The 12,900-nt window shown below is 34.8% G+C and overlaps 1 protein-coding gene across 1 annotated transcript in view; it reads left to right on the top strand.

Annotated features, from left to right (window-relative positions):
- The window catches only part of DNAJC1 (DnaJ heat shock protein family (Hsp40) member C1), a 245,794-nt gene that overhangs the window by 201,745 nt on the left and 31,149 nt on the right, over positions 1-12,900 (top strand). The window contains exon 9 of the mRNA XM_036880914.2: positions 10,438-10,557. Within this exon, the coding sequence (XP_036736809.2) occupies positions 10,438-10,557 (120 nt within the window). The remainder of the gene's footprint in view (positions 1-10,437; positions 10,558-12,900) is intronic.

Below are 12,900 nucleotides of genomic sequence, written 5' to 3'. Positions count from 1 at the left end.
GGGACTTGAAAATACAGGTGAATGTGGAAACCACAATGTTGCTCATGTGAAATTTTATAAGATTGTACATCAATGATGCCTTAATTAAAAAAATGTTGATTGTAGCATTCTAAAGTGAAAAGTTGGAAACAACCTAAATGTCCATCAATAAGGGGAATGAATGGATAGATAAAATACATAGTTTAGTCATACAACATATATCAGTTTATAGTGCCCTCCAAAAATTCATGTCTACCCAGAACTTGAGAAATGTGATCTTATTTGGAAATAGTTAAGATGAGGTCATACTGGATTAGTGTGGGCCCTAAATCTAATGACTGGTGTCCTTATAAAAAGAGAAGACACAGGGACGAAGTCCATGTGGTGATGCAGCTACAAGCCAAAGAACACTAGAGATTGCTGACAATCACCAGAAGCTATGGGAGAGGTGGGGATAGATTCTCCCTCAGAGCCTCCAACAGGAACCAATCAAAAATGAATATTACAGAAGTTAAAATGGAATGAACTAGAACTATATATAGCAATATGTGTGAATCTTAAACTTAATGTCAAATGCAGAAAAAGTACATGGTATGATAAAATTTAACCCCAAAGCAGACATGAGGTTAGGAAGGAGACTGTGAACTCCTTAGTAAAGTAGGTGGTACTGACTAGACAAAATGGCTTTGAGCTTCATTATAAAAATGAATGAAGTACACTGAAAACTGTAGAACATGGCTGAAATAATACATGAATAAATGGAAATAAATGAAAGAAAATGTTCATACATTGGAAAACTTACTACCAGAAACTACCCAAACTGATCTACGAATTCAGTATAGTCCCCATCAAAATGGAATCTCGAGGGACCCCTCCCAAATAACAAGAACAATCTTTAAAAAGAAGAACTAAAATTAGAAAATTCTCATTTCCATATTTCAAAACTAACTACAGTAACCAGAATATTGTGGTACCAGTATAAAGACAGACACGGACCATGGAATATAACAGAGAGACCAGAAATATCCCTCACCTACTGGTCAAATGATTTTCAACAAGGGAGCCAGGACCATTTAATGGGGAAAGATAGTCTGTTCCACAAATGGTTTTGGGAAAAGTGGATCTCTTCATGTAAAAGAATGAAGTTGACCTTTGCTTTACACTGTGTACAAAACTGAACCTCAAAATAGATCAAAGACATAAATGGAAGAGCTAAAACTCTAAAGCTCTTAGAAGAAAATAGGGGAAGCTTCATGACATTGAATTCAGCAAGGTTTCTTGGATATGATGCCAAAAGCACAGCAACAAAAGAAAACATTAGGTAAAATGGACTTCATCAAAGTTAAAGACTTCTGTATATATCAAAGGACACTACCAGGAGAGTGAAAATGGAACAGAGGGAGAAAATACTTGCAAATCATAAAGCTGGTAAGAGGTTAATATCTAGAATATATAAAGAACTCCTACAACTCAACAATAAAAAACTTAATTTTGTAGAAATATTGAAAAGGTGTCCAACTTAAAAAACATACATCATGCTAGTTTAAGATATTCCATGATTCAATATATGCCCATTGTCAAAGGGACAGCTTAACACTTGTATTTGTAACCTAAAAGCCCAACAGTAGATTATTGGGCTAAAATTGGGAAACCTCAGGTCTCACCCTGGCTTCATCACTGATTTCCCAGTGAACCTGAGGAAGCAGCAACTTCAGTTTCTTCTATCTTAAAAAAACAATCACTAGATTGTCTCTGTGATCCCATATAATTCTAAAATCTTATTAAATATTACAGCATATACATAAAGTATTGAAATGAGGCTTTTCCAAGAAAATATAATTACTAAAAATGTTCTTCATGCTTGAAGAAAGCTAATTAGATCCTACTGTGTATATATGATACTGTTACTAAACTAAGAATCAAGTACCATTCTGCTAAATAATACAACCTTGACAAATACTAGGTGCACCATAGTTGAATAGAATGGAAAGAATACATCAGGTTACTAATTTCCCCATGTATTTACCAACCATAAATCCTGATTTTTAAAAAAAGCCTTCAATTTCTTTTGGTTTCAGTTACTTTTTTTCAAAATAGGATAATACAGGAAAGTTTCTGCATGAAGACATAATAGGTGTTCCCTTCAGGTTACATTTAACTCTAAGACCTATAAATCTATAAATAAAAATGTCCCTTGAAACATGAAAATGTCTCTGGTAGACTTCTACCTTTACAGAGAAAGATCTGCATTTTGAACATCACTAGTCCTGGGAGAAATATTTAATTACTGTCATTTCCTACTTGTTTATGAGTTGCCTACTTCTTATAATACATCTAGATTTATCTCCTATCTAGGCCTCTATCTGTTTCTCCTGTGTGTTCTACTTTTCCCCAAAATACTCATTCAACAATTATTCATTGACTTTATAATGTGCTCTAGGCATTAAGGATATGTAAATGAAAGGCATAGTCCCAAAACTTTAAGAGAGTATAAATTACACAGAGAAAGTTATATAAAGAGACCTTCATAATATAATGCAATAATTTTTATAAAATATGTAAAGGTATGGAATACCTCAGTATCCCAGGGCTTAGAAAGACACCTTCACAGAATAAATTCATCTTAATGGAGAAGGTGGTGTTATTAGGTAGACAATACAGAATAGTGTATTCTGGGCCAAGGGAAAATATTAAAAAGGTACAGAGATAAGAACCAGATTGAATATTCAGCCAATTGTTTTAGATATTTGAAGCATAAAGGCACAAGGCAGAGATTAAGATGAAATAAATTGGAAAGATAATCAAAGGACCAATTGACAACTCTTTAAATGTCATGCATAGGAATGTGGATTTTTTTCCTATGGAAAATGGGATAACATTGGGTTTTTGATAGTGGATCAAATTTGTGAGGTCTTGGACAAGTTATATAACCTTTCAATGCTCTCTGTAACATGGGTAATACTATCTCATAGATTGTTGTGAGGATTAAATTATTTACTACATGTGAAACACTTAGTGCCAGATGTGTAGTAAGCATCTGTAAGAAGGCCTTCAAAGCCTAGTATGATCTAATCCCTGAACTATAAGCCTTATTTCACAAATCTTATTTACCCTGTCCTGAACCCAAGATTCAGGTTCATGGTGGTTTTGATTTACATTTCCCTGATAGCTAATGATGAACATCTTTTCATATGCTTATGGGCCATATTTTTGCCCAGTTTTTAATTGGGTTATTTCCCCTTTTATTGCTGAGTAATAAGAGTTCTTTGTGTACTCTGGATAGCAAACCGTTATCAGATATGTATCTAGAATATATATTTTGCATCAGCAAAATGCAAGTCAAAACCACAATGAGATAACACTTCATACCCATTAGGATGGCCATAATAAAAAAGATAATAAAAACTGTTAGTAAGGATATAGAGAAATTAGAATTCTCAAGCACTGCTGGTGGGAATGTAAAATGATGCAACTGCTTTGGAAAGAAGTCTGACATTTTCTCAAAAAGATAAGCATAGTTACCATATGACTCAGCAATTCCATTTTAGGCATATACCCAAAGGAAATGAAACATGTCTACACAAAAATTTGTTTATAGCAGTATTACTCATAAAAGTCAAGAAGTGGAAACAACCAAATGTCCATCAAATGATGACTAGATAAACAAAATGTAGTATTACCACACAATGGAGTATTATTTGGGAATAAAAAGGAATGAAGTACTGATACATGCTGCAACAGGAACCTTGAAAACATTATGCAAAGCAAAAGAATCCAATCATAAAAGACCACATATTATATGATTCCATTTATATGAAATGCCAAGAATAGGGCATTTAAGACAAAATGTAGAGTAGTGGCTGTCTATGTCTGAGAGGACTGGGGCAAATGGAGGGTGACTAGTAGCAACTTTCTTTGGGGGATGATGAAAATATTCTAAAATTGGTTGTGGTGGTTGCACAGCTCTTTGAATATACTAAAAAACATTGAATTATATACTTTAAAATAGGTGGATTTATGGTATGCTATTTAGATCTCAATAAAAAGTAAGCCTACTTTTCTCCTATACACTAACAATGAACTAATAGAAAGAGAAACCAGGAAAACAATTCCATTCACAATTGCATCAAAAAGAATAAAATACCTAGGAATAAACCTAACCAAGAAAGTGAAAGACCTAACCAAGAAAGTGAAAGACCTATACCCCGAAAACGACAAGACATTCTTAAGAGAAATTAAAGAGGACACTAACAAATGGAAACTCATCCCATGCTCTTGGCTAGGAAGAATTAGTATCGTCAAAATGGCCATCCTGCCCAAAGCAATCTACAGATTTAATGCAATCCCTATCAAATTACCAACAGCATCTTTAACTAACTGGAACAAATAGTTCTAAATTTCATATGGAAACACCAAAGACCCCGAATAGCCAAAGCAATCCTGAAAAGGAAGAATAAAGTGGGGGAGATCTCGCTCCCCAACTTCAAGCTCTACTACAAAGCCACAGTAATCAAGACCATTTGGTACTGGCACAAGAACAGAGCCACAGACCAGTGGAACAGAATAGAGTCTCCAGACATTAACTCAAACATATATGGTCAATTAATACACGATAAAGGAGCCATGGACATACAATGGCGAAATGACAGCCTCTTCAACAGATGGTGCTGGCAAAACTGGACAGCTACATGTAAGAGAATGAAACTGGATCACTGTCTAACCCCATACACAAAAGTAAATTCGAAATGGATCAAAGACCTGAATGTAAGTCATGAAACCATAAAACTCTTAGAAAAAAACATAGGCAAAAATCTCATGGACATAAACATGAGTGACTTCTTCTTGAACATATCTCCCCGGGCAAGGAAAACAAAAGCCAAAATGAACAAGTGGGACTATATTAAGCTGAAAAGCTTCTGTACAGCAAAAGACACCATCAATAGAACAAAAAGGTACCCTACAGTATGGGAGAATATATTTGTAAATGACAGATCCGATAAAGGCTTGACATCCAAAATATATAAAGAGGTCACCCACCTACAAACAAAAAACAAATAATCCAATTAAAAAATGGGCAGAGGAACTGAACAGACAGTTCTCCAAAAAAAGAAATTCAGATGGCCAACAGACACATGAAAAGATGCTCCACATCTCTAGTCATCAGAGAAATGCAAATTAAAACCACAATGAGATATCACCTCACACCAGTAAGGATCACCACCATCCAAAAGACAAACAACAACAAGTGTTGGCAAGGTTGTGGAGAAAGGGGAACCCTCCTACACTGCTGGTGGGAATGTAAATTAGTTCAGCCATTGTGGAAAGCAGTATGGAGGTTCCTCAAAAAGCTCAAAATAGATACACCATTTGACCCAGGAATCCCACTTCTAGGAATTTACCCTAAGAATGCAGCATCCCAGTTTGAAAAAGACAGATGCACCCCTATGTTTATCACAGCACTATTTACAATAGCCAAGAAATGGAAGCAACCTGAGTGTCCATCAGTAGATGAATGGATAAAGAAGATGTGGTACATATACACAATGGAATATTATTCAGCCATAAGAAGAAAACAAATCCTACCATTTGCAACAACACGGATGGAGCTAGAGGGTATTATGCTCAGTGAAATAAGCCAGGTGGAGAAAAAATACCAAATGATCTCCCTCATTTGTGGAGTATAACAATGAAGCAAAACTGAAGGAACAAAACAGTGGCAGACTCACAGAGTCCAAGAAGGGACTAGTGGTTACCAAAGGGGAGGGGTGGGGGAGGGTGGGTAGGAAGGGAGAAAGAAGGGGATTGAGGGTTATTATGATTAGAACACATGGTGTGGGGTCAATCATGGGGAAGACAGTGTAGCACAAGAGAAGACAAGTAGTGACTCTGTGGCATCTTACTACACTGATGGACAGTGACTGCCATGGGGTATAGGGGGGGACTCGATAATATGGGTGAATGTAGTAACCACATTTTCATGTGAAACCTTCATAAGAATATATATTAATACCTTAATTAAAAAAAAATCCTCCAATAGCTTTATGTATCATGGGGCGTAAATGAACCAGAGTCCTTGCATTGACCTCAGCCTGTATGTGATTTCACCTCCTTACCTCTCTGGCCTCTATTCCTCCCCCTGCCCCCTTTGCTTGCTTTGTTCCAGTCACCCTCATCATCTAGCTGTGCTTCAAATGTCAGACAGGCTCCCTCCTCTAAGCCTTTGCAGTTTGCTATTTCCAAAGTCTGGAGTAGTCTTCCTGTAGTTTTCTTCTACTGTGTACCAAGTCACCACAACACTCAGTGTCATAAAATGTTCTTGAAAATATTTTTTTGAATGAACACAGACATCTTTGTGTCAGTTTCTCAAGGGGGATTGATGTACTGTTGCCCCCCCAAAATGAGGTAAAAATGAATTTGAACTATATGCATCATCTTGAGTAGTGTTTCTCCAACTATCTGTAGTAAAGGACCAGGTTTAAAATTTTTTCATTTATGCTAATCAGTCTTAGTCCTGTTGTGCCTCACAAGAATGTAGCTTGCATTCACTTCACGTGACCCACCATTCTAGTTTGACAACACCCCAAATGGTTTATCTTCTTTTTAGAAGAAGAGTTCACTGTTCACCTACTTGGTGGTTGCAGCAGTATGAAATTATTGTGAATTTCTAACCATTACTCTAAGTTTCTGAGCTTTAGTTCGCCATAAATGGGTGATGAATTGCTGGTTGGCGCCAGCCCATAGACCACACTTTAGGATGACTGGTGCAGAGAAGGCCTCTCTTTCTGCCAAAGTAGCTAACCCACAGACGCAGGGGCCTTTTTGAGCACAGCATGAAGTGGAGGTTGCTGCTGAAGAGTCACAACATTGGAACTATAGTTGGGGATGAGGTACAAGCCTTTCTTCAAAGGAGAGTTTCTCTCCCTAAAAGTGAACAGACACTTGAGGTGGTTTGTTCTTAATTTTGTTTTGTTTTGTTTTTACAGATAGCTTATCCACATATATATATATATATATATATATATATATATATATATATATATATATATATATAGTCAAGGCACTTAACTGCTCAGCTTTTAAACTGGAAAGTAAAATTGTATAGCTGAAAGCCAAATGCACATTCTAAACCACAGTCAGTATAGAACATAGAATTAGAGGGTAACCTATTAGATTATTAGTTTATCCACATTATTAGCTATTCATCTGATATTTTAACTGGGTGATGCTATGTGGGGATATTATTTCTTTGATAAAATTTCTGAGAACTTAGGACTTCAACTGAATCTATTAAAAACTGTTGATATCCAAATGTGTAACTTAGGTAATCATATAAATAATGATCATTAATAGCCCATTTCAATATAAATATTGTTCATCAGGGAGTTTCAATGTCTATTCATTTGATAGAAAATGGACCTTCTGTTATTGCAGAATGAAGATACAATAAGTATATTTAAATTTTTTCTTTTAATTTTCCATAAGTTGTCATTACCAAATAAATTACATGATATTTTGTAATTAACATTTTATGGTCTAAAGCTGTGAAGGGAAATGTGTATATCAGTTACTTTAAAAAGTACAGTGTGCTTTCCCTACAGTCTCCCACTCCAGTCCCCCAAGAACAGTAAGGCTTCAAAGGCACCAAATCTTTGAACATAGCTGGTTTTATGACAAAAATCTACCCTACAGGGACATTATTTGGGAATACAATTAAAATTTTCATATCTACTCTTACTTCAGTAGATAAATTTTTGGGTCATTACATAAAAATATTGAGTAACTTGAAAACTTACTTTTTGTTTTGTAGTCAGTATGGAGATTTATTCCCAGAGTGGGGCTTTTCTGATGCAAAATTGGGAATGCTTATGTAGTGACAGCAGCTGTCCCCACACCATGTGGCATCTCCCATTACTTTACTGGAGAGATGAATTTTGGCCCAGAGTCTCAGTAATATTGGACACACATGGTTTTAAGTGGCAAAGCAGTCTGCTTATGCATTCATTTGACTTTCACAGCTACAGTCAGCCCTGGAGTAGAACAGGGAGAATACATTCACACCCTGGCCGCCCTCATGGCTGCTCTGGTCGCTGGATCACAGGAGGCTCTGTTGCTTCTAAAGGCGCAACTAACTATTGCTGAGGAATTACACATTCACCAAAGTGCTTACAGCAGTAGGAGAGAAAAGAATGAATTGCTGAAAGGAATCTCAAAGATTTCAGATTATGACCCTAGTTATTATTGATCTAGCTTTTTTTTTAATAATAAAAGTCACGGCCATGAAATAACTAAAACTAAGGGAAAATATTGTCAGTAGAGTTTCAAGTATCAGTCCAAATATTTTATTTAAAATTTTTTGTTCCCAGACAAAATGTGGCACTGTACTTTTAGACTCGTTTTATTAACAAGGAATTAAAGTGAGATTGACTTTTAATGTTCATTTCTCATACATGCAGCATACTTGGAAAACCAATCTATTATAAAAGGGAATTAAAGAATTAGTTACTGTGTGAAACAGTGGCTTGTTATTGACATTTTAGACAATTTTGTTTGCTCCAAAAATCTGTATAACTAATACAGAAATAAGATGATTTGACTTAGTGTGAAATTATATTGATATACTATATATTTTGAAGACTGTATCTCTGGGCCAGTGTCAACTTAAAGCACATCATACTAAGACTTGCATTTCTGAAGCCAACTGGTGTAGTTATTAAAATTTCAGCTTTATAGCAATACAAATACTTCCTTGAACATCCATCTAAATAATATTTGAATACTTTTCCTCCTAAATAAAGTAAAAATAAGCAAAAAGAAAGAAAATCCTTCAGTGTAAATTTTTTAATTATCTGATATTCATTAAACATCAAAGAAAATCTGACCATACCCCACATAGGCTACCTTTTCACAGAAGTGAATTTATGTGTGTATTGTATGGGTTGTACTGATGAATATGTTTGGGGCTTTCAGCTTTTAGTGGATACAAAATAGAATGATTGATAAAATCCTACTATTGGCTATTATTTACTGACTCCTAAGTGGCAGGTTGTATTTATGCCAATTTATCTGCTTCAGGGAACATTCTTGATAGCAGAACAAAGTGAATAAAAGTAGTTTGCTTTGCAAATGAATGCAAATAGGAGAGCCTTTCGGAAAGCCCTTTTACAGGGGCAGTGCACTTTGATTATGAGTGAAGCTGCCATTTGGACATGGTGAAAAGAGCACGCTCGAACCATTGATTGCGGGAGACAGTAAAAAGTCAGGAAGGGCCCCGTTAAGCTTGCAGTGAAGCAAGCGGATGTCAGTGTGGTTAGAGCACAGTGGGAGAATGACAGGGAGGATTAGTGTCAGGGAGAAGCTTTGCTGTAGCTGTGGAGATAGTCCCTGGGGTCACTCACCTCTGACTGTTGTTCTGTGCTGATGGTTCCGTAATGCAAACGGCCTGATGTATGCCTGTTCATTATCGGAAATGGTGATTAGAAAAGGTATTTGTCTCAAATGTATTTGTCTCTTTTTCTTTTTTCTTCTTTTTAATTAAAGGAAAATAAGGTGGGCTTCCTCCATCTCTGCTGACTCCTAGACTATTGTTTAATACTCTGATAGAAAATAGTGTAATGCTAAAATGTAACGTATAATTATTGTAACATGGTTATTTGTTATTTGATTAAGTTTCTTTTGCATTGCTCAGCTTTGGGTTTGATTAAGTGGTAGTGCTGAATAAAATGCAGACAATTTTGCTTTTGCAATAGAGATTTTGTAATCTTTAAGGTATTTTATTATTCAGTGTAATCATTTGATCAATTTTGAAAAGTTGTTTACCTTCTCAAAAATGAAATGTTGCTTTGCATGGATTTGATAGTTTAACTCTTGGTTGCAGCAATTTCTAATTTTAATTGTTCCCAATTTTTATAAAGTGCTAGAATTTTATCAGATTAAACTTAAAAAATACATGATTTTTAGAATTAGTTACCTAATTCTACCTGATGAACAAAATATGTCTGTCTCATTTTTATTCTAAACCAGTACATTTTCTTGTTCACATTTTCATTATACTTAAAGGTTTTTTGCTTTCTCTAGTTGTTCTTAAAATTTCAAGACCCTTTATAGTAACTTTATGTGAGGCATGTGAGCAGCCAGCTCACACTATGCATCCCACAGGCTTTGAGGATGGCTTCTCACTTCAGTGCAAAATTGAATGGTCTTTTTTTTTTTTTCAAATGTCTTCACAAGCCTGGCCTCACAATATTTGTTTTATTATTTGGTATACATAGGAACATTTAAAAGGCTGCTGGAGCTTTGCATTCTAATGTTAAATAGGGAACTCAAACCTTTATCTAAACTGTTGGATACATGTAAACATTGCTTTTCCAGAATCATATTGCAATAGCTAGTTGTATAGACTTACTAGATGTTTTGGCAAACATTCCCTAAATTATCTTTTTTTTCTGTAATGTTTTGCAGTCACCTGAATGGACAGAAGAGGACCTCAGCCAGCTGACAAGAAGTATGGTTAAGTTCCCAGGAGGGACCCCAGGTCGATGGGAAAAGATTGCCCATGAATTGGGTCGATCGGTGACAGATGTGAGTTCACTGAGATTTGCATTGTATGGAGAGTGACAACCCAGAACAAGCCAACTATGTAGAAGGCAGACGTAGATGCATCGACATTATCTTTGGAGAAAGGCTACAATCCTTTTAGGACCTGGAAGTGAACCATTAACGAAATAACCAAGAAGCAGATGTCAGCCAGTCCCCTGGTCCACAATTAACAGCTGTGTGAGGAATTCTAGTGTTTAGAGACTTAAGCTACTGTAACCTAATCAGAAAAACAATGCTAGTTTTTGTGTTTAGAGTGACCCCGTTAGCAGTGGAAAAAATAATTCTCAGACTGATCAGAATTAGAGAAGTTATATTTCAGCTGAATCTTTTTAACATGGAAATATAGATTGCAATAGGTATTTAGACAGGTGGTTTACATTAATTAAATGAACAAATGCACCTTCAATGTTTGTGTTTTTATTTCAAGGATGATACCTACCATCTATTCTGACAAGTTGTTTAACAAAAAAAAAATTATATATATTTATATATGTGAATATATTTTTATATATATTTATGTATGTAAATAAATATATGAATGAATGACTATACCTACCATTTAAAAGACAAAGTATTTACCTAGAGAGGTTTAGATTTAACACTTTTGGTACTTTTATTCAGGAAATTTAAGACAGAGAGTCTTAAAAAAGCACTTACCACAGCATCTAACATGTACAAAATACTCAGTAAATATTTACTTGAAATTGAGAGAAATAGGAACAATTTTAAAAACCCTGCAAAATGATGAATAAACAAATTACCAGAAAGAAAGAAAAAAGTTTGTCACAGAAATGCTATAAGTTATTTTTTGTAGTAAACTTCCACTTTTAATTTTAGAAACAAATTTACAAAACATATTACTGCCAGTTTTTTTTTCTTTTTCTTGTTGGGTATAGGAGCAGCTTTGAGGGTTTTAAATTACATATATGAATGTTTTTACTACCACATAGGTCTTTTTAAAATCACATTGAAAGAGTACTTATTTGAGTTTTTATAAGATATTTTGCATTATTTTGGCTTCAGAGTTAAAGTATGATCATGTGGAAAAATAGCTCTTGTATCTTACAATATAGTTTTTTTACTCTGTTTCATGAGACCAAGTATCTTAGGTGCCTGGAGAACCAGAATACCTTTCCATCTGCTAAGAATGTCACTGGGATGTGCATTTTATTTTCTTGTTTTAAGGTTGTTTGTAAAAGATAAGTAAATAGTGACTTAATCAGGAAATATCTGACCAAATTAAAGATAGTCCATGGTTATTGATCTCTTAAGTACTATGACCCTCTAATTGTACAACTATTTTTAATATAATGGTTATCTTGCTCATATTTACTAAAATAATTTTTTGTAAGTTATAAAACAAACATTGGCTTAAAAGGACCCAAGATTTTTTGTTTTAGTAAGAATCATTCACTAATTTAGTGTTTCCTTTATAAACAGCACTGCTTTTAACTTTTAATAATATTTCTATGAGACCTTACACTTAATAAAGCCAAAAGCAGGTAAGAAATTGAGTAGAGCAATATTTTAAATAAATTTGTTGTCATTAAAATCTGGTTAAATATTTTATCTGTATTTTGAAGAGAAGAAAGGTGAAAGTTTAAATGCTAAAAATATACAGGATGTAAGCAACAGAGACTGGAATTGGCTGGTTAGTGTCAAAGGTCTAGAAAATCTCTGCATAATTTACAAGAACAGTCTTAGTTCAGCCTTGGCATAGGCAAGACATCTTTTCAAACTTTTTGCAAATTCATCCCATATGTTTCCATTTTTTTTCTTCTAGACATCCCAAAGGGAAACTGCTTCCAGCTCTGTAATATTTTTTACTTTTATCATGGAAGTAGCAAACATGACTTGAAGACTTTTTTTCACCTCCAAGTATTAGTTCTATTTTCATAATACCAAAAGTACTTAGGAAATAAATATTTAGTAAACCTAAACCTTTTTGGCACCAAACAACATTGTAACTTTCCTTCTATGTCAGTATGTGTGTGTACGTACGTATGTATGTATGTATACACACACATATGTACACAACGTATTTTCATTTTCAGTAACTATATACATATACACACACACAGTAAATCACTGTCTCCCTCTAAAGGAGGACTGGTGTCTGAAGATAAAACTCACATTAGTGGACACAGTAGATTACATTGAAGCAGTTGAAGGGTGTTGAGCTGCTACAGCTCCTTTAGTAGAATGGGAAGTGAACGTTAACCGCACTTCAGAGGGTCACTTATACTTCTTCTTGGCTTATGGCGTTAATTAGATTTGTTTTCAGTAACTATTTGATTATGACAATGAAACCAAGTTCAGTTTGCT

This window comes from Manis pentadactyla, chromosome 3 (genome assembly GCF_030020395.1).
Source record: "Manis pentadactyla isolate mManPen7 chromosome 3, mManPen7.hap1, whole genome shotgun sequence".
NCBI classification, from domain to species: domain Eukaryota; kingdom Metazoa; phylum Chordata; class Mammalia; order Pholidota; family Manidae; genus Manis; species Manis pentadactyla.
Note: the sequence above shows the minus strand (reverse complement) of the source record. Positions and strands in the feature narration are given on the sequence as shown.